This window comes from Lynx canadensis, chromosome D2 (assembly GCF_007474595.2).
Source record: "Lynx canadensis isolate LIC74 chromosome D2, mLynCan4.pri.v2, whole genome shotgun sequence".
In the NCBI taxonomy this organism is placed as follows: domain Eukaryota; kingdom Metazoa; phylum Chordata; class Mammalia; order Carnivora; family Felidae; genus Lynx; species Lynx canadensis.
Window position 1 is genome coordinate 7,439,140 of NC_044313.2, and position 23,711 is coordinate 7,462,850.

At 55.8% G+C, this 23,711-nt stretch overlaps 1 protein-coding gene across 1 annotated transcript in view; it reads left to right on the plus strand.

Moving 5' to 3' along the window:
- The window catches only part of FAM53B (family with sequence similarity 53 member B), a 74,599-nt gene that overhangs the window by 1,047 nt on the left and 49,841 nt on the right, over nt 1-23,711 (plus strand). Inside the window, exons 2-3 of the mRNA XM_030334167.1 lie at nt 6,562-6,616; nt 19,553-20,331. Of these exons, the coding sequence (XP_030190027.1) occupies nt 6,562-6,616; nt 19,553-20,331 (834 nt within the window). The remainder of the gene's footprint in view (nt 1-6,561; nt 6,617-19,552; nt 20,332-23,711) is intronic.

The window sequence follows — 23,711 nt, forward strand, 5'->3', positions numbered from 1 at the left end:
CGCCATCCCCACTGCTGCCACTCTGGTCCCACCTGCCGTCCTGTCTCGTCTGGAAGTTTGTCGTAACAGATTTGCTTCTGGCTCGTTAGCCTGTTACGCACCCAGCAGCCACAGGGACTACAAGGCAGATGCATCCCTCCCCTGCTCCAGCCTTCCACGGGCTTCCCACCTCAGGTTGAGCAAATGCCAAAGACCTGGCCGGGAGGCATGAGGCCCACGTCCTCTGGCTCTCTGTGACCATGCTGCTTTTTCTCTGCTCTCCCCCTGCTCCCTCCACTCTGCTCAAGCCACGCTGGCCTCCTCGCTCAACGTGTCAAGCAGGAGCCTGCCTCGGGGCCTTTGCACTTCCTGTGTGGCCCAGAACACTGCCGCTTAGCAGGGCTCCTTCCCTCCCTCCCTTTCTTTTTTGCTCACTTAACCTAACATTGAACTCTGCCACCTTCACCCCCTCTCCCATGCTTGCTGCCCCTCTCCCTGTCTGTCTTCCCTCGGAGTGCCTATCCCACATTTTGATCTCGTTTGTTGAAAGACTTCGCTGAAATGTGAGCTTCATGAAGGCAAGGAATTTGGTTTCTTTTGCTTGTTGCTGAGTACCCAGTGCCTGAGACCAGGGCCTGGGCGGTGCTCAGGGACATTTGTAGAGTGAGTGAATGTGGGTTCCTGCACCCCAGCTGCTGCTCAGCTCGGGTTTGCTCTGGTTCCTCTCTGGCTGCTGCTTAGGTTCACAGCCGAGGTGCGGGTACGAGCCGCTCTGCTTTCTGCTGGTGGGGGGTGGGGGTGGGGTGTTTTCCTGCCGAAATCTGAAGAACACATCTGGAGTAGCTCTGACCAAAAAGGAACGACCTCCGGGGTGAGGGCCATCTGGAGGTCCCCAGGGAGGGTCCCTGCCCGGTTCCAGCTGTGCTGCTGGCCTCAGCAGCTGCTGCTGAACTTGGTCCCGTCTCAGGGCCGGCCTGGCCGGGGCTGGCTGTGGAGCCGGTCCCGGGGCACGTGGGCCCCAGGTCAGCTGAGCTGCTCTTCGAGGAGGCAGGGCCTGAGTGCCTGCCAGCAAGAGCGTGGCCTCCCAGCCCTAGCCTGGGAAGGGAGACTCATCTTCTCAGGAAAGCAAAGGAAGGTTGAGGGAAGCGGACTTGACGTCCAGGCCTGCACAGCCAGCAACCGAAGGAGGACCCCGCATCGCCTCGGCCTGGTGTTGACGTCCGTGAGACGGAAGAGAGAGTACGGTGATGGTCGAGTGCGCTCCCTCCCCCGGCCGGCGGTGCTGGGAGGAAGCAGACGGGGGCTTTGCTTCGGCTTCCTAAACTGGCAACACCAGCCTCCTGTAAATACCATCAAGATAACAACGGGAACATGGAAAAGTGTTTCTCCTTTGTTTTCTAAGCAGGCTGAGAAGATAACAGAAAGCAGGGGGCGGGGGGTGGGGGTGGGGGGGGCTTCAGATTAAAAAAGAAAACATGAGTCACAGGCCGCTTTGGAATTAGGGGAGCAGGCCCCGGACACACAGCAGTGAGAAAGTCTGAAACTGTGGGTGAAAGTCACCTGGGGGCCACCCAGCGGCCTTGGGGACACGGGGCAAGTTGGCCTGTAGACCCTCCCTCCCTGCCCTCTGAGGTCTCTTGTTCTTTTTCTAAAAAAGAAATGCGGGGGACAAGTGACCGGCCTTGTTCCCGAGAGAGATGTAGGAAATAGAAAAAAGGGCCGAGGAGTGCTCAGCTGCCTGGCCCTGGGGAGAGAGGGCTGAGGGCCCCACCCGGCCCCGGCCCCGGTCCGGCTTGCACACTGCACAGCAGTGAGGACTATGCTCGGTTCCCCTTTCCCCCACTCTGCTGGTCGCTTTCCTCTGCAGAGTGGGCTCTTCCTCCTCGTGTTCTAACATTAGCTACTGCTGCTGGAAGGCAGCCCGGACGGTTGACCTCGGGAGTGGCGTTCTCCGGCCCCTCCCTGCACGCCCACACTCAGGCCATGGCCCGTTCTCCCTGGCCCGAGTGACCATCTTCCCTGGCTCAGCCTGCCTCCACCCCCCCCCCCCCCCCCCCCCCCCCCCCCGGCCAGCGACAGCCCTCTCTCTCGAGTCTGGAGACTGTCCCAGGGTAGAGGGTGGAGAGCGGCTGCCTCTGTTTCCCCAGCCTCGAGGTGTTTCCCACAACAGCCGACACTGGTTTTGGGAGCAAGTACTTGCCTTTGTTCTTGTCGGATCAGGATGCCGAGGCTGTGATTTGCCTCTTGGGAAGAGCCTGGCCGTCCAGGCCTTGCACGCAGCTGCCTGGGCACGGAGAGCCTTCATACCCACAGCCACCCTGAGTTGGCATTGGGCGCAGCAGCCCCAGCCGGGATCGCTGGCAGGCCCCAGGCTGGCCCGAGTTAGAACCCAGGGGTGCACGTGCGGTCCGCGGCAGTCCGGTGCCTTTCTCCCACCTACCCTTAGCCACTACCCACGCCTTGGCCAACCCTGACGCCTGGGTGGGGGGCAGGGTCACCACTCCGTCTGTGTTGGCATCTTTGAGAGCGTCCACACAGGGGCACTCGTCCCTCTTTGGCTTCTGTTTTCCTTGTCAGGCGTGGCTCCGTCTTCTTCCCACAGCCATAGTCTCACTGTGTTCCTTTCAGCAGGCTGGGGTGCCCTGCTTGTCCTGCTCAAGTGCGTGGGTGTGAGCCCGACTGTGTCACGTTGTGGTTCCCCATCACACTGTCATGGAGAAGGAGTGATGTGATTGCTTTAGTCACTACTCTGCAGAAGAACGTTCTGAGGAAGCAGGATTATGGCCAGAGATGAGCTCTGCCATTTTCTGTCTGAGCAAGTTCCTCATTAAGTAAAGACCTGAATTGTCTTTTTATTCAGATGGGCCCCTGAAGCCCCAGTTTGATTTCCAGCTTTTGCCTTCTCTACGGAGGATCTGGTGCCAAAACCTTGTCTTGTGACCCAAGGAATATCACAGAGACCAGGCCCTGCCCTGGGGTAGGCTTAGGAGTAGAGGCGTCACGGAGAAATAGAGTATTTTCTGCAAACACCAGCCAAGGCCTTGGCTTCAGTGTGCACACTGAGTGTCGTATGGACCTTGAGGCTAGGAGTCCCCAGGGCCTGGCGGGCCTCGCCACATGGTGACTGGCTGGCCCATCCTTCCTGCAGTGGTGCAGAGGGTTTGACGGAGTGGGAAGGCTGGCTGCAGAGTGGCATGTACCAGCAGGAATTTCATCATGTACCAGGTGTACTTGGGATAAATCGGCTCTGGCCACCTGGAGCCCAGACGGGAGCTTGGTGTTGGGCTCAGGGAAACCTGATCCTGGTCAGGGTATGCCTGGGCCTGACGTCCCGGGAGGCTGTCGGGAGAGCGGTGAATGAGGTCCCAGAGAGGGCAGGGACAGGGCGGCTCGGAGGCTTTTGGAAGCAGGTGCTCATGGCAGGCTCAGGGCCTCCCTGCCGACTCCCAGCGCTTGCTCAGTCCAGGAGCCGGGCCGCAGAGCAGAGAGGGCCGCACCCACGTCCTGTGCCCGTCCCGTGTCAGGGGAGATGGAGACACAGTCCCACCGAGACACTGCTGTGTGGAGGGAGGGGTCCCAGTGCAAAAGTGGGGTGCTGGAAGCAGAAGAAGGGGGGGCTGCGTTACCAGGTCGTGCATTTTCACGTGCTCGGTGAGCGAGCAGGAGTGGGGCTCGCTAAGAACAGGGGACGTGGCGATGTTCCTTCAAGTGGTGTGAGATCTGGGTGCGACCGATCGCTGCCCACCTGTGCCCTGTGCCCCGCGAGGAGCCTCTGCTGAGTGTCCGTACTGCCTGCAAGGCCTTGTGGAGAAAAGCACGGGTGGGGAGGGTGCCCTTTGCCTGGGGCGGTCAGGGAGGGTGGCCGAGGAGGCCGTGTGGCAGGAGTGAGGCGGGGAGCCTGTCGTGGAAAGACTCGAGGTGGCATTGGGAGGGCCAGTGTCCCACGGGCTTGGCTCGTGTGGGCCTGGTGGCTGCAGGGAGAGGGGTGGCGGGTTTCATTCCGGTTGCCGTGAGAAGTCATTGGAGGTTTGTAAGCAGAGGAGCAGCATCGCTTGGCCTCTGTGGGTTCTGGGTGGAGAGCGGACGATGGGCCCACGGCACAGGCTGGGGACGGGTTAGGAGGCTGGTTCGGTCTAACAGCGGAGGGCAGCGGTGGCGGTTCCACGCTCCCGTTCCACGTGTGTGCTCCCCGGCCTGGCCAATGAGCGGCCGTAGCCAATGGGGATGAATCCTTGCTGAGCGAATGAACGGGTGAGCGAGGGCCCGGGAGCCCCCGTGTGCTGGTGCAGTGGTTTCCCTCTGCGTCTGTGGGCTGGCCACGCCGGCCGAGTGGGAGGAAAAGCCCCGTGAGCCGTGCTCCGCTGACAGGTCAGCGGGCTGGCTCACCGGCTCGCTCGCTTCCTGTCGTCTGGAAACCCCAAGCCGTCCTCAGTGGCGTCTGTGCGGCAATGCAGCAGGCGGGCTGCTCGAGGGTCCTTGCTCTCTTCTGCTTTCCCCGGCCCCATCCCAGTTTGGTTTTCTGTGCGCCGCCCGCCCGGCTCGCTTTGCCACCTGCCTCCCCAACCCGGCCACGGGGCGGGGGCTGTGGTTCCCCAGCAGGTGTTTGCTTTGTGCCAGGGTGCCCCTGTAGTGTTGGAGTTTTCTCCCTCGGCAGGCGAGGCCCCTGGCACGGCCAAACCCGACTTCCCTCTGTGAACCCTCCCCCCCCCCGGGAGCGGAGCCTGCCTGGTGTCCATGGGCTGCACGCTTGGGTGTCGGGGGCGGCACTGCCCAGAGGCCGGGCTCTTGGGTCTTTGTCACCCACTCCCCTTTGGTGACTTCGGTGTGGGTTTTCAGTGCGCGTCCTGCTGTGGGAGCCAAGTCATTTGGAAGACAGGCAGACACGGCCATCTGACTTTTTCCAGCTGTTTCCTGGTTGGCTGTAGACTGGATGGTTAAAGTCACTGTGGGATCCAGGAGGGCAACCTGTCCTGAAAATAGGATTCTTGCTCTCAACCGAGGAGTGGGCACCGGAGAAGCCCTGCCCCGCCCCCTTTGCCTTCTGGTCCTTGAGCACCGGCTCCGGTGTTCCCCGCAGGACGCCGGCCCCGACCTCGCGCACCCCGGCACCCTTGGCCTGGGTCCTCTCCCCTCCGCTCCCACGCTCCCTGTCGTGCGATGTTTCGTCTGTGTGACTCCGTCCTCCACGAAACGTGAGCTTCCTGAGGACCAGGGCGGGCGTCCTTCACCTCTGTGTCCCAGGCTGGCCGGGATGGCCCCTTAGTGACCTGAATGGATGAACACGTAGCTGACTGAGCGCAGAGGGCTTTGAACTGGGGAGCTGGGGGCAGGCACTTGGCGCCCCTTATCTGGGTGGGGCCAGGTCTTTCCTAGTCAGCTCCCCCTCAGCCTTGTGGCCCTTAAGGCACCAGGGCCTGGGTTCCCGCCCTCTTCTCAGCCTGGAAGCCTGCGTGTCCCTGTTGCTTGGGGCTCCTCCCAGAAGATGGAGTTCTCTTGGACGGGCCGACTCCTCTGGGGCCGAGAGCTTCTTTCCCCATCACGTGGTCAGTCCCCTCGTGCAGCCTGCATGTGAATAATTTCCAGTACTTACGAGTGGGTGACTGGCGGAAGGAGGAGGGAAGGAGTCGTAGGAACGCTTGAGGCGGGGCCTTCTTTCTGGGGCCCCGGTGGGCACGGTCTCCTCCTCACCAGAGGTCAGAATAGGCCGCCTGACCCCCGCCGCAGCCGGCACAGGGGAGCCCGGAACGTTCCGTGCTCAGGTTACCGTGTAGCCGCGGAGCAGTGTCCCGTCTTGGGGTTCTCGTGGAGGCCCCAGTGGCCCGTTTCTCTCCCAGCGGCCGTAGCATTTTGTTGAGGGTGGGTGTGCGGTGTGAGGGGAGACGCACGATGCTCCCAGTGGAAAGGGAAGCCGTCGGAATACCGTGCCAAGGAGTCTGAAAGGCATAGCTCTTTGCTGTGACCAAATAACACCTTCGAGTTTCTGTTTCAGTTCAGAGAGGGTGCCCGGGGGTGGCCTCCTTGTTGCAGCAAAGCAGCTTGCATGGTGAAGGGCCACCCTCCTGAGGTTTACCTGATGCTTCTGTGTAGAGGAGGAAGAGCTGTTCTTCTGGTGTCTCGGGGTGGGGAGGGGGGGGTGGAGGGAAGGAGCCGAGGGTGACAGATGGGCCTGTACTCCTCACTGGGGGCTCTTCCTGTCATCGAGAGGCCCCCTCTTCTCCCAGCCTGGGCTGTGGGGAGGTCTCTCTGCAGCCCGGCTTGGGGAACCATGTATATCACACCTCGTCCGTGTCACTCACACGGCCCAGTCCCCGAGCGTCAGAAGCCACGGGGCTTTCTTGTGTGTTTTTGAAGCCATTAACTTGACGGCCTCCGTAACTCACTGGAGACTTTGGACGCGGAGTCCGGGTCTGATTACGGGCCGATGTTGCCTCTCGTAACACTTTTGTCTCCGTCCCCTAATCTGACGTTGGCAAGAGGCAGTTACCCCTTTAACTGTGACTTTAGCAAGGGATCAGTGCAGGGTCATGTGCAAACGTGCTTCTTATGACGCGAAGAGTGAATAGCTTTTCTGGTTGTTTTCAGCACACGCCAAAGAAGATGAGTCAAGGACCGACACTTTTCTCTTGTGGAATTATGGGTGAGTAACCAAGGTGGCCGTGAAGAGTGCTTCTCTAGTCCTTCCGCCAGGGCCTGAGTCCTCCAGGTGAGACGTTGGAAGCCCTTTCCGGACACGGACACGGGCACAGAGAGCAGAGTGGGGACTCTGCCACCCCGTTCCGACCCCAGTGGTGCCGGAGTGGCGCCCGGGCTGCGGGGCCGAGTGAGCGGACGGGCGCTGGTGCGTGCTTTGCAAATGTCTCCAACCGTAACGTTGAGTGTTTCTGTCTGGTTTTTAAGGTAACCACGTTCATTTTTTTTTTTTTTTTTTAATTCGGAAAACGTACCCCGGTGTAAAGTATAAGATGAAAATCTCTCCTAGCCCCCCAAAACCCAGTGATAACTCCTATTAATATTTTGGTGTGTTTTTATGTCCTGTGAGTTTTTTTTACGTAGCCACGATGAACACTGGATTACATAGAATTAGATACGAAGAAGTTTTGCTTTTCTTTGTTTCACTGAGTCACAGTTACCATCATTCCCGCATCGCATTACATTTGTTGGTTTACACGCTGGTTTAAGGAGGCTGAAGTACTGAATTGTGTATCAATATGTATTTAACGTTGTGACTGTTTCTTGGCTGTTGGGTGGCGTGGCTGTTTTGTTTGCCGGTGTGATTAATTAACAGTGACTAAGCGTCAAAGTCATTGTCTTCTGTCTGCCTTCAGGATTATTCCTTAGGAGTTCCCAGGAGTGGAATAGAGAGGCCAGAAGGCAGGAACGTTTTTAAGGGTCTTGCTTCATATTGTTGGCTTGCTTTCCAGAAAGGTTGTCTCAGTCCCCTGTGCCCGTGCGAGTGTGAATTACTGTTTTTTTTTACAAGGGGGCAGAGGGGATGACTGCATTGATCATATTGATTTTTTTCTGTGCTCCCAATGACCGAGCACGATCCCTCCTTTCACCGTGTCTCCGTGACTCCTGCCCCCCGTGGGGACACCTTGCCACATGAATTTCTGTGAGGTTTGCATTGAGGCAGAAACCAAGCCTCCGAGATAGGCGACCACTTCAGGCCTTCAGCCTTTGACTCTGTGCACAGGGTTTTCTTTTTCTTCTTTAGGCTCCGTCCCGTAGGTGGGGTGACGAGGCTGGAGAGTCACAGGGAGCCCCAGGCTCCTGACTTTGCAGGGTCTCCGGGATTCTGCAGCAGCCTCGGTGTGGGGTGGGTGGGGATGCTCAGTTCACACCTGGGGAAACCAAGGCCTAGTGAGGTGACCAAGCTCCCTTGGCAGAGCTGGACCCAGGCTGGGGGAGAAGGAAGATTGTTTTTGTTTTTTTTTTTCCCTCAGTCATAAGCCACAGCCCTGTGGGAGAGCCCAGGTGGCCCTCTTCATGCTGCCACCCGGAGGAAATGGAAACAGGGAGATCACCTGGCCTCGGTGTACCCATGTGACACACTTCTGAAACCTGTCCCCCACATGGGGCTTGATTGAGCACCTCGTTGGTGGTTAACGGCTTTCAACAAACCCTCAGTCACTTAGCCACGTGGCTCGGAAGCTTGCCTCACCGCCTGCTTCGTGGGCTGGACTCAGTTGTGCTGTGGTTGAACTGCCTGCCTTTGTCCTGCCAGGAAGGAGAGAGAGGCACCTGGGCGCTCAGCCCCGCCTGGATTTCAGCTGTCAACTGGGCCAGGCTAGTACACGGGGCTGTGCAGACGTGGGTCTTTATTTCGAGGCCACTCGTACCTGACCTAGGCTGGTTCCAGGGCACTGCCAGGCAGCAGAGGAACAGCCAGGCGCGGGGGTCTCCAGAGTCCTCCTGGCCTTCTCCTCGGCTCCTCTCTCTCCCGCGTGCCCATCTTTCTGTTGACCACTCCTCCTCGATTTGGGGAGACCCTGACCCATCTGAAGCGTGCATTCACGGTACATTTCAGGGACGTGTTCTGTTAGATGTTTATCGAGTACCTACTAAGTGTCAGGCACTTGGCACAGAGATACAGTAAGTCTGCCCCTGCCCTGGGCGGGGGAAGGGGGGTTCTGTCCAGTGCAGTCTGGAGGAACAGGGAATTCAGCCCATCTTCCTGAGCCTCGGTCCCCTCATCTTGCAGATTGCAGTTCTTGGTGAGATTTAAAGGGACAGCGGCACACAGGAGGTGCCGGCTCAGTCCCTCCCGCCCTCATCCCATTTCCGGGCACTCGTGCAGGTGGAGTGTCAGCAGTCTGAGGCCTCCCATGCCTGTGTGCAGCTGCAAGCTCAGGTGACCGCTCCTGCCCGCTTTAACCGGCGAATCGAGGCGTGGCCTCACCCTGCGACGTGAACTTGGTGGCAGGGGAGCATCCCAGGGAGTGAGATTTCACTTTAGGCCTGCCTGCTTTTTAATAGCACTCTGGGTCCAGCCGGACTTCTCAAGAGGGTTTTGAGCCTTTCCAGGGCTGGACAATACTCAGCCAAGACAAAATGTCCTGTTACTCTAATCACCGAACCCCCTGTCTGGCCCTGATCGGTGGACTTCTCCTGTGATTGCTGGGGACAGCTTGGCCCTGTGACTCAGGGCATTTCCCTCCTCCTGAGCCATGCAAGGGTCCTAGCTGGAAGCCAGTGCGAGTTTGAGTTTCCTAAGCATTCTTAAGAAAACCCAGGCAAGGGCATTAGGGTGGGGAGTGCAGTGGCCTTTTTGCTTCCTCTTAAAAAACCACCCTTTCAAGTTGCTCAGCCTCCTCTGCACCCACTTAGATAAAATGCCTCACTAATATGATCAAGTGCTCGCAACAGTATGTGTTCTTTTTTAAGTACTTTATGTTGTTGTGAGCTGGCTTATGGGCCCCTCCCCAGCTTTCGCTCCCCCCACCCCCACCCCCCCACACCAAGTTTGGGACCTTGGTACAAAGAAGTGGTTTTGTGCTTGTCCAAAGCGGGGGAGAGAGAAGAGCAGGGCAGAGTGGAGCCAGGCCACCGCCCGGCCTGCTCTGCACCAGGGCCCCGTGCTCCTTACTAGGTTGTGAGCCCCGCCTGGTCCCGGAAGGGCTCCTCCTAGCAGAGACTGTGTTTTGCCCCGTGGCTTCCCTTCTCACCTCCCGTACCGTCCCGAGGACACTTTCTTTGCTGAACTGGAATTTCCTCTGCAGGCGGCTTCTGTGGGGAAGAGCTGTGTACGTGCCCAGTTATTGTGTTCTCAACACAGGAAACCTTGGTCAGGTGGCAGCTTCGTGGGTGTGGGCCGCCTGCTGGTCAGCTGGCCTGGCAGGCGGGCCAGCCCTTGCTGCCGGCCATGACTTCCAGCGGGTGGAGAAAGGGGCTCGGCCGCCCCTGAGAGGATCGCCGTGTGCTTGGAGAGGCAGGGACTCTACGCGAATCCTTCCAACACGGCTCCCCCCCAGGTCCTCTGTCGTTCGCCGTGGGAGATGCTTCTTCACGCTGACCCAGGGGCACGCGTGTATCAGTTTAATCTTTTGGTGAAACAGGGCAAGTGGGGTGAGAGCAGCCTCCATTCACCACCCTTGGCTAATTGCACCCATTAACTGAATCCTGTATTGCAGGGACAATGGACACTGCATATTCCCTTTTCCTCACCACTCAGGCGAGGAGAGGCCTGGAAATCAAATAATAGGTGAGAAAGCGAACGCAATACCAATTATTGCAAAAAGGCCACTAGGAAAAGTCGTGTAAATACAAGTCAACGAACAGAGAACAAAACAATTCGTATGCTTAAAAAAAAAAAAAAATTGCAAGGAAACCCATAATTACTTTAGGAGTTATGGTAATAAATTATTTATTAATGTAAATTATTTCACAGGCAGAGAACATAGAGAAACGAGCAGAAGGATCATGCATTATGTATAAAAGGGAATTGTAAAAATATGATAGCAGCCCTTACTTGTGCCACTCTGGTTCAGGTTTGTCAGCATTTTAATTATAAGCCCTTACTTTCTGTGTTTAATTACTTGGCTGTTAAAGTCTACTCTGTACATGAAAGGGTTGTTCCCGGGGGCACTCTCCGTGTTAATTTCTACGGGGTAAACCAGTTGGCTGTGCTGAGCCGCGTGGGACTGGAAGATTCCACGTTGAGATTTGATAGCTTTTGGTCTTTTCACTCCACCACTGTTCATTGCTGGAAGTGGAGTGGGATTGCACCTCGGGTGCAAAAGCCGGCACTCGGAGGTGGGGCATTTTAGATTTCCTAGAACCGGCAGAGGACTGAGACGAAATGGACAACGGTAATGGCACCTGAGTGGCTCAGGCCCGTTTCTGGTCTCTGCCGCTGCTTCTGTCTCTCTCAGAGGTAGCCATTTGGAATCCGATCATTGGACCAGAGCCTCCCATAAGAAACAGATGATCAACCAAAATCAGCTAGAGAGAGCTTCGTTTTCATTTTTAAAAGCACATCCATATATGACTATGCAGACGTATGGTTTTTCTGAAGTTTGCTTTTTCTTTGTTATTCGTTTTTATTTATCATCGGTACATGTGTGAGTTTTCACTCCCTCAAATAGCTTCAGGTTTGTCCGTGCAGAGTGCTTTGAATGTTTCCTCGCACCATTTATTGGTTTCAGACGGTGTTTCCGGAATAAAGTACAGACTGGAAGTGGGTGCAAAGTGTGGTTGGCACATGACAGCTGTTCACGGTGACCAGTGAGAAGGGAGCCTCCCGGGCTGCCTTCTCGCCCAGGCTGGCCTGCCTTGGGGCCGGGAGGGGGCCCACAGTGGTGCCAGAGGACAGGGGAAGACAACTGCCAGGCTCACTGGGCACCACCCACCACGGTGCATTGCCAGGTAGGAAGGTGGTCAAGTTTGGGGCAGCCTGGCCCAACTGCAAGAGCACGGCCTTGGGATTGCAGACCCTGCCGTTGGCTCGCTGTGCGTCCGTGGTTGAGGCGTGACGCTCTTCTGAAGCTCCGTTTCTCCACCCGCAAGCCTGGGAATGCCGTGGTGCCTCATGGTTGAGCTGTGTGCTTGGGATGTATGCTTACGCGCTCTCTCTGCCTCAGCAAAGGTCCCAGGGGGATGTTAGTTAACAATTAATATGCAATTTGTTGAGTTCTCCGAATAGTTCTCCCCTGTGTAGTGGCTCTCAGCTTTGCCGGCGCATCAATTTAGAGATGAATCGCAAGCAGGTGCCCATGTCCCAGGCTGTTTATGTACCCACAACCAGGATGGGGATCTAAAGGAGATGATGGTTAAAAGTGACCTTTCTGTCCCTTCACAGTTTTTGTTGCCATTGGGAATCCTGGCTCCGTGCACATTTCTGAATGCCCCTGGAGGCCAGGGGTGGGGGCTGGAGGTCTGGGTCAGAGCTGAACGGGCCATTACAGGGCCTCAGTTCTCCCTGCCCCATACAGACGGGTGCTCAGTCTGGTATGGTTTTTACCTCTCTACACTGTCTTGTTTGGGGATCCCACCAAGCCTCTTTTTGTAAGAGCAGAGGCTTCCCAGAAGCTGCGGTGGCCGCCATGGGCCGTCCTACCCAGCTGGGGAGGGCAGGGCCCTGGTTGCCACTCTGAAGGTTACCAGCTGCCTCGCTTCTCCTAGAGCCCCTCAGGCCAGCCTTCTTGCTTCCCTTGATGGAGCTGCTGGAGTGTTCTCTCCAGCTGTCCTAATCCCTGTCCTCATGCCTTGGCCGAGGAGCTTGGTGTCCTGTGTCAGTGTGCCTGAACCCAAGATACAGCTGACATTTTATGATTCATCGCACTCAAGAGGGCACATCCAGAGGATGGGGCCCAGTCAGGCAAAGCCCAAGAACGTTTTCTTCCTGACACAGCCTTGAATTAAATCTGTCTCCATCCTGATGACACGGAGAAAGAGGCACTCCAGTTGGCAGGGGGCTCTACAAGTTCGTTTGAAAATCAGCGATCCCATTGTGGGACCGTGCACGTCTCATTGGGGCATGTCTTCCCCCTGTGTTCTTTTTGTGGGACGGACTTAGTAACGCTGCCTTCGGAAGGACACCTCTCCAGTTTCCCATTGAAAGGGTCGGTGAGAGCTTCTACCCCGAAATCAAGGGTAGAGTCCTTGCAGCCCCGAGGCTAAGTTAGCACAACCCAACCCACAGGGCTGGGGAGACAGCACATCAGCACATCGTCAGCACAAGCAGATAGGTGTGAAATCCAAGAATGAGTCAGCCAGTCTTGATCTGGCTGGAGGCCTGTTACCCAGGCCTGGGAGGCTACAAGAATCTTATATCTTGGGTCTCTGCTTCAGGTGCTTAACCTTTTCTAGAAACCACATTCTGCTGTGGTTATGTCACCTTAAGGCAGCCTATAAAACACAGCACACAGATACCCAGGGCCGTAAATCTCCTCTATCTCTTGAACCTAAGAAGGCCATAGGCCCCTAAGAATCTGGGCCCTTGGGAATTTCCCTTCAAGTTCAAGGGTAGAAATGGAAACAAGAACATTTGAGGTCAAATGCTATTTGTGTTCCTCCAAGTGTTTTCTTTCTTTGAGCTCTAGATCTGCGTACCCAGCAGCCTTCTGCCCTCCTTAGTCCGGGCGTGGTTGGACTGGGGCCTTGTGAGTGGGGCTGGGGGACCTGGGGTTTTGTTCCCATGTGTGTGAGCATCGGCTGAGGTGGTGGTAGTCTTCCAGAAACCTCAGGCTCGGGCATCAAGCCTCGGCTCTGAAAGACCCCGTGGAGGTCGCAGTGAGAGAACCAGATGGTTTGTATGCTTTTGTGTAAGTTTGTGTGGTTTGTCCTCCCGTCTCGAGGTAGAGCCTGGTGTGCATTTACCTTACACACACACACTCCCCTGTGAGTCATCCCCAACTTGTGAAGATGGCTCACCAGGGCACAGAGGAGCTTTAGATGCTGCTGAAGGTTGACGTAATGAGGACTGCATAGAGCGTATGTGGCTGGTGCCTTTGTGCTGTGCCCACATCCACCAGAGGCCTGGCGTCAGCGTGTCCCAGGGAGAAGGTGAGAGGCCTCAGACTCTTCCCCTGGTTTCCCAGGCCTCTTCCAGCGGCTCTCCATCTCCATCCAGGACCTGCTGTGCAACTTGGGGCCCCCACCCCCTCCTGCGGGAAAGGGCCCTCTAAGTACTTGAAGGGTAAAAGTTTTCCTTGTCTGTAGTTCGACTTCCTGTCTGAAAACAAACAGCAGAACACCAACTTTTAATGGTGTTCTGAATTCAGATTTGTAGAGGCTGGACTGGTCAACCCTCTAGAAGCTTCCTGGGTGTGGCTGCCACTCTGACAAAGGTGTTTGAGAACCCAGGTCCCCGAGTAGCCTGTAGGAGCAGTTCTCAGCAATTTTGCCACAAAATAACCTGAGGAACTTATTTAAAATTTTTTTAATGTTTATGTATTTTTGAGAGAGAGAGAGAGACAGAGACAGACAGAGCGAGCAGGGGATGGGCCAAGAGAGAGGGAGACACAGAATCCGAAGCGGCTCCAGGCTCTGAGCTGTCAGCACAGAGCCCGACGCGGGGCTCGAGCCCACCAACCGTGAGATCATGACCTGAGCCGAAGCCGGACGTAGAGGAGCTTGCTTAAATGCAGACTCCTCCCCTCTAGAGATTGTTTCCTGAGAAAGGGACTGGGCCTAGGAATTGCATTGTAACACCCCAAGGGATGCTCCTGCAGGGGGTCCCAAGCCACACGGAGGAAATCCTGCCATAGAGCCTACGGGTTGCCACTCCAGCACTCCCAGCAGTGCTTGGTGCCCAGTTGCCGGAGAGCTGAGCCTCAGCGGTAGGAGCAGAGCCCGCAGTGCCCTCGCGGGCCTTGTTCCAAGCAACTGTTTGGTTCTCAAAATAGCTCTGCGAGGGCATCACTGTCTGTCACTCTCATTTTACACATGAGGAAACTGAGGCCCTGAGAGATTAAGTACTCTGCAGAGCTGAGACTCAAACCCGTGTCCGTACCCTTCCCACCCTCCCAAGTGACCCCTGCTCAGTGGACTCCCCAGGTCCGTGGCCCTGGTCACTTTTGAAAGAGTTACAATTGTTTGTGCAGAGTGATATTGAATGGAGGGGCGGGGGCATCCGGCGTCCTCTCCTCAGAGCCCTCCTGAGGTCCTTTTTGTACAGTGTGACGTCAGGGCCAGAAGCTCAGGGCGGTTTGCCATTAAAAAGTGGCTTCTATTCCTGTTTCTTTTGTCTGATGACCTGACCCAGCAAATCGCTTTATGTTCCTTGAGTGAAGGGGGAAAACACCAAGGCTAAACATAGCCTCCATTGTCTTTACTTTTCTTATGTTGTACTTCTTCAAGCGATAAAGATAGCAACCGTTAAAATACTATCTGTCCCTCAGACAGGCCAGGTGGCCCCCTGGCTGCTGTTGAGACACAGAAGCAGCGCTCCACGTTGGGCAGTGCGTGGTGTTTCCAGAGAATCCCAGACATCGTAGCGCTAACCAGACTCCCGGCCGCTTCCCATGCAGCTATCCGCGGCCTCGGTAAAGTGGGAAGTTGAACGCGGAGCCCAGCCTGTACCTCCCTGACCAAGGATGAAAGACCACTGAGGCCAAGCGAACCCCCACAGCCGGCTCTGCCGCTTTCCGGCACACTGTCCGTTCCTTCCTCCGCCCGCCGCCACCGGCTGAGGTCTGCGGTGTGCCGGGCTCCGTGCCGGGCACTGGGTGGCCATGCTGGGTCTGTGCTTGACAGCTTGTGGCTCAGTGGAAGCAGACACGTAAACAGATAATTAGGGTTCAGTCAACGTCTGGGCCGGAAGATCGAAAGTCAGACAGAGAGCTGTGGGCGCCTAGTGGCTAATACGGAGAAGGCATATCTACAGAGAAGGTGATGTGGAGTTGGCTCTTCTGGACTAGAAAGAGCCCCTTGCTGGAAGGGTGAAGGCAGGAGGAGAAGAGTCCAGGCCTTTGCCAAGGCGCAAGGGCGTGAAAGAGCTGATGTTTGGGGGGGAAACGGTAGATTCATTGCAGACACATCGTGCTCACGTTTGACCGGTGGACCCAGTTAAGAACCGAGTCTTAATCATTTCAACGAGGAAATCTTACCGTTAGGGTCACAGAGGGTTACTCTTGAAATGGAGCGGAGTGGTTCCCCCAGGCAAACAGGAGCACGCCAGCGCTAGCCATCCAACCCGGTCCCCGCCGGGGATTCGAGAGGGACCCTGAACGCAGTTGGGGCACCTACCTCCTCTCACAGAAGTTCCCTGTGCCCATTCCTGAGGCTGCTTCACTAAACTCCCGCTTTATTAAGGGTAGCTGGTACGTAAGAACTACTCTCTGGGCTGTGTCCACAAACCAGGGGGAGGGTGCTTTACGGGCTCTTTCAGGGGTCCTTGAAGATGGTTTCGACTCTGCCTGCTTCTTGTCTGATGTCTGATGTCACAGGAAGTTCAGGGTGTCTAGAGCAGGGTGAACTGGGGAGATGGGGTCAGGATGCCAGGCTAAAACGTTTGCCTCCTTTCTGCAAGGCCATGGGCAACTGCCTGGGGTCAGACCATGCTAGGCATGGGCCCCGAGAAGTTCTCTGGAGGCAGTGAGGAGGTGAGCCTGGAATGGGGAGGCCTGCGCATCCTGTCAGGATGCACCAAGATCACGAGGTGGCCATGGGGGAGGGATGGTGCTGTCAGATGAGAGGGACCGAATGTTCTGCTTAATTGACTCCCAAGTCCACTTACTTCTCATGACTTCCCTGGAGATGGGAAAGTTCCAGCGCAGTGAAATTAAAATGGAATAGAAAGCAGTTTCCTCTGAGAATGGGATCAATTCTTTTTAATTTCACGGGTTTCCCAAGGCCTCGAACAGAGGCAGTCTGTGTTGAGCCTTGGGTTCCTTAAGCAGGGCTACTGTGGCTCCATGTTGGGGCCCCTGCTGCTCTGTGGCTGGGCTCCCTGGGTCCTTCCTCAGTTGGTCGCATTCCTGACCCACCTGATGCCTCAGGGCCCTGTCTCCAAAGAGAAGTTGGTGGCCAGTGTTATCGTAAGAGAACTCCCTAAAAGACCGAAGGAGCAAACCCAGAGGAGGCTGGGATCATCGGCCCTGGCCGTGACCCCGGGCCTGCACCAGTGGGCTTGGTGGCCACATCCCCCACACGTTTGGAAATAGATTTGTCCTTATAGAGAATGTAGAAACCACAGGAGAACAAAAAGGAAAACATATAAATCAGCCAGCTGTCTCTCATTCGACTGTGAACATTTTGGTTTATTTTCTCTTCATCTTCACAGATAACATACATATTTGACAAAATAGGAATCCTGCTATATCCATACGGTTTTTCTGCCCTGTTGTTTCAGGTTTGGAATTACATCATTAACGTTCTCTGGAACGGTCCTGTTTTCATGCTCTGTCTTCCTCCCTGGTCATTTATGTCACCAGCCCCGCCTGGAGGGCATTTCAGTTGTGGCTCCCATTCCGCTGTCACTCGTGTCACTTTGCAGAACATCATGACACGCAAATCTTCACTTGGTTCTGAGGATAACTCTTCTTTTTGCAAAGCAGATAACAGATAATTTTACTTTATTATTTTACTGATCTTTCAACTGCTAACAAATGTCAAATCGAAACTGGTTTAAAAGAATAGTGGCTGGGGGCGCCCGGGTGGCGCAGTCGGTTAAGCGTCCGACTTCAGCCAGGTCACGATCTTGCGGTCTGTGAGTTCGAGCCCCGCGTCAGGCTCTGGGCTGATGGCTTGGAGCCTGGAGCCTGTTTCCGATTCTGTGTCTCCCTCTCTCTCTGCCCCTCCCCAATTCATGCTCTGTCTCTCTCTGTCCCAAAAAAAAAAAAAAAAAAAAAAAAAAAAAAAAGAATAGTGGCTGCTCCAGGGACAATGGGCAGTGAGGACTTATTTCAAACAACATAAATGCTACTTGCACAAAGGCGATTGATTCATGGTGATAATTTGTCAAATTTAGTGAACGGGCCACGTATGGAGACTTGTCGTGCACCAGGGCCCAGGAGGATTCGGAGAGGGACGGGAATTGAACATTTGGTGACTGGCCTGGTTTGGTCCCAACTGGTCTGGGCTTCTGGAAAATCTCTCCCCCGCATCTCCAGCTTCTGAGGCCCCCTTGTGGGAATAGCCTCTGGCCGGTTCCTCCCACGTCCCCTGCACAGGGTCCCAACCCCTTAGACGTGTCTCATAACTGTGGCAGGGCACCCTAGATGACAGTGTCACATTTAGCCCTAATTTGGCTTATCTTTGGCTCATGAGCCTCCTTTTGGGCCTCACTGGTCAATTCCCTTTGAGCCTGTCCAGTAGCTGCTGACACTCAGCCCAGGGTCTATCCTTTGATGTCTCTCTGTGTCCTTTGAGAAGTGGCCTAAGTGGTGGGGATCTGGGCCTAGGAGTTGGACCCTGTGTGGTCCTTGCAGACTGGTGCACTCTTGTGGGTTTCACCATGGTTTTCTGAGTGGATGGTCCGCCCTGTACGACTCCTAAACTCGTGGAGGGCAGGGCCGATGTCGGGCTCCCTGTGGTTCCTTCCCCTCAGCGCTGCAGTGTAGTGAAAAGAACAGGGCTCTGGGTTGGGCCAGGCTGCGGTCATTTGTGTGGCCCGGGCCACTCACTCAACTTCCTCCAGCCTCTGTCTCCCCACTTGGGCAGTGATGGTGCACAGGGAGCCTTGTGGGTTACAGCGGCCAGGGGGATATCTGCTCCCCCGTGGGAGTAACTGACTGCAGTGCTGTGAGAATCGGTGTGCATCGAACCCCTAGCTGAATGTCATTTCAGGCTTTACGTCCGTCCTTCTACAGGCTGAATGACTCAAGCCGTAGTTTTCTGTATATTCCTGTGTGTACAGTTTATAAATGTGTGTCACTTAAGAAAGCCAGAACCTTGCCAATATGTTGATCCCTGGAAGCACAACGTATTTCTTAACTCTGCTTTTGTGTCATAAACTTGAACACCAGAACTGTATCAGGTGTATTTGTGCCTGCCCTCCTAAAATTCTCAGCACAGTGCCTGATTCTGTAGTAGAAAAACAACAAATAGGTCCTGAATATTTCACTAAAATAAAGGTTCAAGTGCAAAGTCAGCATTTCCTAGTGGGGGGGGGGGGCGGGGAGGTAGCTTCTTTATTCATGTGTTCAAGCAGAGGCCTGAATATGTAAGTTTCAATTGTACCCTTAAGTCTGTGCAGCCCAAGACATGCTGCTACAGATTTTGACGGTTTAAAAAAAAAATTTTTTAACGTTTATTTATTTTTGAGAGACAGAGCATGAGTGGGGGAGGGGCTAAGAGACAGAGAGAGACAGAATCCGAAGCAGGTTCCAGGCTCTGAGCTGTCACCACAGAGCCTGACGCGGGGCTGGAACTCATGAACCGTGAGATCATGACCCGAGCTGAAGTCAGTGCTTAACCAACTGAGCCACCCAGGTGCCCCCAGATTTTAACGGATTTAAGTGTCCTCGATGCCGTGAGAAATCAGGTGAACACAAGAAGAGTGCTCTATGGTTGGCGGCTATTGGTGATGACATTGATGTTGAAGAGTGTGGTGGTGGAGGCATAAATCAATTTCCAGTTTCTGTCGTCAGCAAGTATTCTCAAGATGGAATTCAGATGAACTAACCTGGCAGTACCCCCCCCCCCGCCCTCCAATTCGACCTTGACCCTCCCGCATACCAAAAGACTCCTCTTTGGTCTTCTGCCAGGGCATTGAGTCCCAGCCCCAGAGCAGCCAAGCACTGAGAGAGACCGTAACAAACATACTGCCCTGACGCTGCAGGCCAGGGGAGGGGTGGGGCAGGTCGATTTCCCATCTATAAAATGGGAAAGCGTTTGGGTGAAAACTGTTGTTTTGGACTTTCCTGGGAGGCAGTACAGACTTTTGGGAAGGAAGCTATACCAGGAGGCCGGCGGGCGGTGGGGAGTGTGGTACATGCATCTCAGGCTTGCTCTGCTCCTGATGCAAAACTCTGGGATTCCCGTCCCCTCTCTGAGCCTCAGTTTCTCGTCTACACAGTTAGAGCCTTCCTGGCTCTAGAATCCTGTTTAAGGTGAACTCTTGGTGAGGAGGCAGAGGGCTGGCATGGAGGCCTTCTCAAATCCTGTTTTCTCTTTGTCATTTCTGAACCAGAAAATGACAGATGGCGAGACCTGGACAGGAAATGCCCTCTTCAGATCGAGCAGCCGAGCGCCAGCATCTGGGAGTGCTTGCCCGAGAAGTGTCAGGACGGCGCTCTGTGGCACCGGGAGGCAGCGACCGCCTGCGCGGTGACCAACCTGATCAAAGACCTCAGCCTCAGCGACCACAACGGGAACCCCTCAGCACCCCCCAGCAAACGCCAGTGCCGGTCACTGTCCTTCTCCGATGAAATGTCCAGCTGCCGGACATCGTGGAGGCCCTTGGGCTCCAAAGTCTGGACTCCGGTGGAGAAGAGACGCTGTTACAGCGGGGGCAGCGTCCAGCGCTATTCCAACGGCTTCAGCACCATGCAGAGAAGCTCTAGTTTCAGCCTCCCCTCCCGGGCCAATGCGCTCTCCTCGCCCTATGACCAGGCAGGGTTCCACCACCGCTTTGGAGGTCAGCCCTGCCAAGGGGCGCCAGGCTCGGCCACCTGTGGACAGGCAGGCGACATCTGGAGCCCTGACCCGACCCCCGTGGGAGGCGGCCGGCTCGACATGCAGCGGTCCTTCTCCTGCTCGCACGAGCAGTTTTCCTTTGCGGAGTACTGTCCACCCTCAGCCAACAGCACACCTGCCTCAACACCAGAGCTGGCCAGGCGCTCCAGCGGGCTGTCCCGAAGCCGCTCCCAGCCGTGTGTCCTTAACGACAAGAAGGTCGGCATTAAGCGGCGGCGCCCAGAAGAGGTGCAGGAGCAGAGGCCTTCCCTAGACCTTGCTAAGATGGCACAGGTAAGAGCCCCGGCCACACGGGAGGCCCCGCGGGAGCACCTGGGTGCTCGTGGGAGCCTCTGCTGGTCCTGGCCCATCCCAGGCAGATGCGTGGGGCCCAGCAGTGGGTTCTTCCCCCGTTTTTTAAAATCCTCTTCGAAGAAAGATGGTACCAAGTTCGTTTTTTAATTTTAGTGTCTTTAAAATCAGAAAAGTCAGAAATGCTCTTTCCCTGTGAACACAGTGCTGGCGGTACAGGGGCAGGCAGATGGCGGGAGGCGAGGCGTTACGGGGGCAGGCCGTTGTCACCCAGCACTGGTGATCCCCTTCCGGCACCTCGCTGGAGCCTCTGTGCCTGAAACCCCGTCCCTGTGGCACAGGCCAGGACTCCTTGTCCTTCGGATTAGGCTGGTCCTGAGATCAGGACTGTGGGTAATGGTTTTAGAGGGTGAGGGATCGGAGCAGCACTTAGCCATTGGATTAAACTGTCAACAACGTGAGACCACCAAGACGCTGTGATTGCTGTCCTCTGTGCCACCTCCGTCCGCCTCGCCGTTCACCGTAGGCGAGGCCTCCGGCCACACGCGCCCTCCCGCGCACTTTATCCTCTGTGTCTTGGAGCCCTGCCTCGTGCTAACACTGATCGCGGGTGTTGATTCGAACGAGATGAACTTGGGAGTTAATATTCTGTCTTTAGGGCAGTCTCTGAGCCTGAGTGCCCCCTGCGTTTGGTTCTTCCCGAGGAAGCCTGAGGTTGTGAGTTTGACAGTGAGGCCCAGGGAAGGATGGGTGGGGGGTGGGATGCAGTCTGTGTCCTGTGTCCGGGAGGTCCTGCGCTCCGTGCCATGGTTTCCCCTTCCTCTTGTGTTGTTGTGGAAGCATCGGTCACCGCTGGGTGTGAGGGGACCAAGACCGGCTGGCCTCGCTCATGCAGCCCGTGGCCACTTCTGGGCAGGCAGCCTCGTGTCGACTCCTCTTGGACCTGACGGCCTTCCTTCAGTGCCCAGGGCTGCTTTTTCAGCCGGACCTCCTTTTGCTTTAGAGTGAAAATGCCGCTTCTGTCGGTGGCATTTCCTTTTCTTCTCTAGACCCCCTCCCAGCCTAGAGGTACCTGCCCTCCCCTCCCCCGGCCCACAGAAAGAAGAGGGGCAGGTGTCTCAAGTCTTGAGCAGGCACCTTGCCCCAGAGTCCAGACTGTCTGGCTGTTTGCTCCAGAGCCGGGCCATGGCCCGGGGCAGCTGGAGGACGGGCTCGTGACAGACTCTGCCTCCCCCATGTTGGGGAAGAAACCTCCATCCTCTGCCCTCATTTTCCAGTTTCCATTTCTTCCATCGCTCTCCCCAGGTGTGTCCCTTTCTTTTTCCTAAGTTGTGGACATGTTTTGCTTTACTAGCTAGACAACGGCCGAACACATTCATTTGTGTTGGACACACGAGTGGAATTTTCCTTCTCTGGAGAAATTTAAATAGGTAAAGAGGCTGGAAAGGTGACAGATTTGGGTGACTTCTGAAGGAAACCCGGAGCCCTGAGTTCTGGGTGCGATAAATGGCTTCAGTTAAATTTTTAATGTTGAGCTTATTTTATTACCTAATAAGCTAGATAGGTAATAAAAACAACTTACACGTGTTATTATATTTTACTAGCCACAAGTCGGAGTAACACCACTGGCGTCACTGGAGACGTTTCCCGTCCTCACTCGGGTAGAAACTGTTTGAAAATCTATTGCTCAGTGGGACTGTGCCCAGATGTGTAGATTGCTTCATTGGCTCCAGGCAGGCCTCCAAGATCCCGGTGAGGCCGCCCTGATTCCTCTCGCCTTTCTCTAGCCAAGGCCTGGGTAGGGCAGAGTCCGGGGCAAGTGCAGAAGGGGCCCCTGGGAAGTGTATGTGCCAGAAGGGGGCGACTGGAGCCCTGGGGTTGGACCCTGAGCCACCCCGACCAAGCCTCTAGAGCCCCGGCCAGTCCTGTCTCCACGGAGCTCTGCCTGCTTTGGCTCCCCCATTGTATAATTTATGGCCTCGCCAGGTGGGCCTTGCTTTTCCAGGAGCCTTTTTAAAAGCCAGGCCTAGGGCAACTCCAGTGCCTTTGCAGAGAGCCCTGAATCCAGCCTGGAACGTGTAGGGTCCTCTGCCTAGGAAGCCCAGGAGCTGAGCATGTCACTGGTATACAGACACCTGCCCATGGCCAGGTGACAGCTGACACAGGACCGCCCAGATACCAGCCCCCGTGGGCTGTGGCTTTCTCAGCATTTGTAACTGCTGGGGCAGGAGCAGGGGCTGCGCATCTATGGAAAGACAGGCCTGTAGCCAGGGTCGGCACTGCTCTGTTTCTCCAACCTAGATCTTGGACCTTTTTTGTAGGTCTTGTGATCTTGGTTTGTAAATACTCACTTTTCTGGGGGCAGGGGGTTCTAACTGAGCATTTTTGTGAAGGAGCCCCTTTGTGTGCGTAGATCTGGGACCAGGTGTATGAGATTGTCACATCAAAGGTGCAGAGTGCCTTTCCGGTTAGACCCTCGGAGTACGGGGAGTTGTGAGAAACCCCGGCTTCCTGAGGCGCTGACTGGGGCTGGAGCCTTCGGGGCCCAGGGCACACCTCCTGGGGTGTGGGTGAGCATGCAGGAGCTTTTCTCTGGCCATCAGTCAGGGTGCCCGGAGCAAGGGTGGGGGGTACCCAGAGCCCCTGAAGCCTTGTCCATCCAGCCCCTCCTGCGGACGCTGCTGTCCTTCTAGAACATGGTGTCCACTTTTGGATCTGCAGTTGGGGCCTGGGGGCACAGCGACAAATCAGAAGGCGTCTAGATGAGGGGCAGAAGGCTAGCAGCCTTGGGCAAATTACTTGACATCTCTGTGCAGCAAAGCACATCGTCCCCACAGCTGCTGTGGCTTCTGCCGGAAGAATAAGGGAAATAATGCACGTGTGCGCTTGCGTATAATGTGTCAACCTGTACGTGTGTGTCTGTGACATGCAGATATATGTACGTGTGAACGTACGTGTGTGTCTGTATCCTTGCCTGTGTGTACACACACCACCTAGCGCCCTGGCTGGCGCACAGGGAGTGCAGATGGGTGCCCCTGGCGTTGCTGTTGCACATGTTGAGAGGGAAGGTGTGGGCTCGTTCTGGGCGACTCCAGAGGCAGAACTGGGAGGGGGGTGATGGTCCCAGGAGGCACACTCAGTCCCTTGTGAGGACTCCCTTTTTTCTCTATTTGCCCATCTCTTTCCTTCTGTGTTTCCCTTCCCTTTTCTGCCCTTGCCATTTACTTCTCCTTCTTTGTTCCTCTTCCTGCCTCGTCCTTTCCTTTTGAGAACGGGGAGGAGGCCTGCCCTGCCACTTAGCTCGGCCTGCGGTGAGCTCCATGCTCAGAGCCGAGGGTCGTGAAGCGGTGTCGGATTCGGAA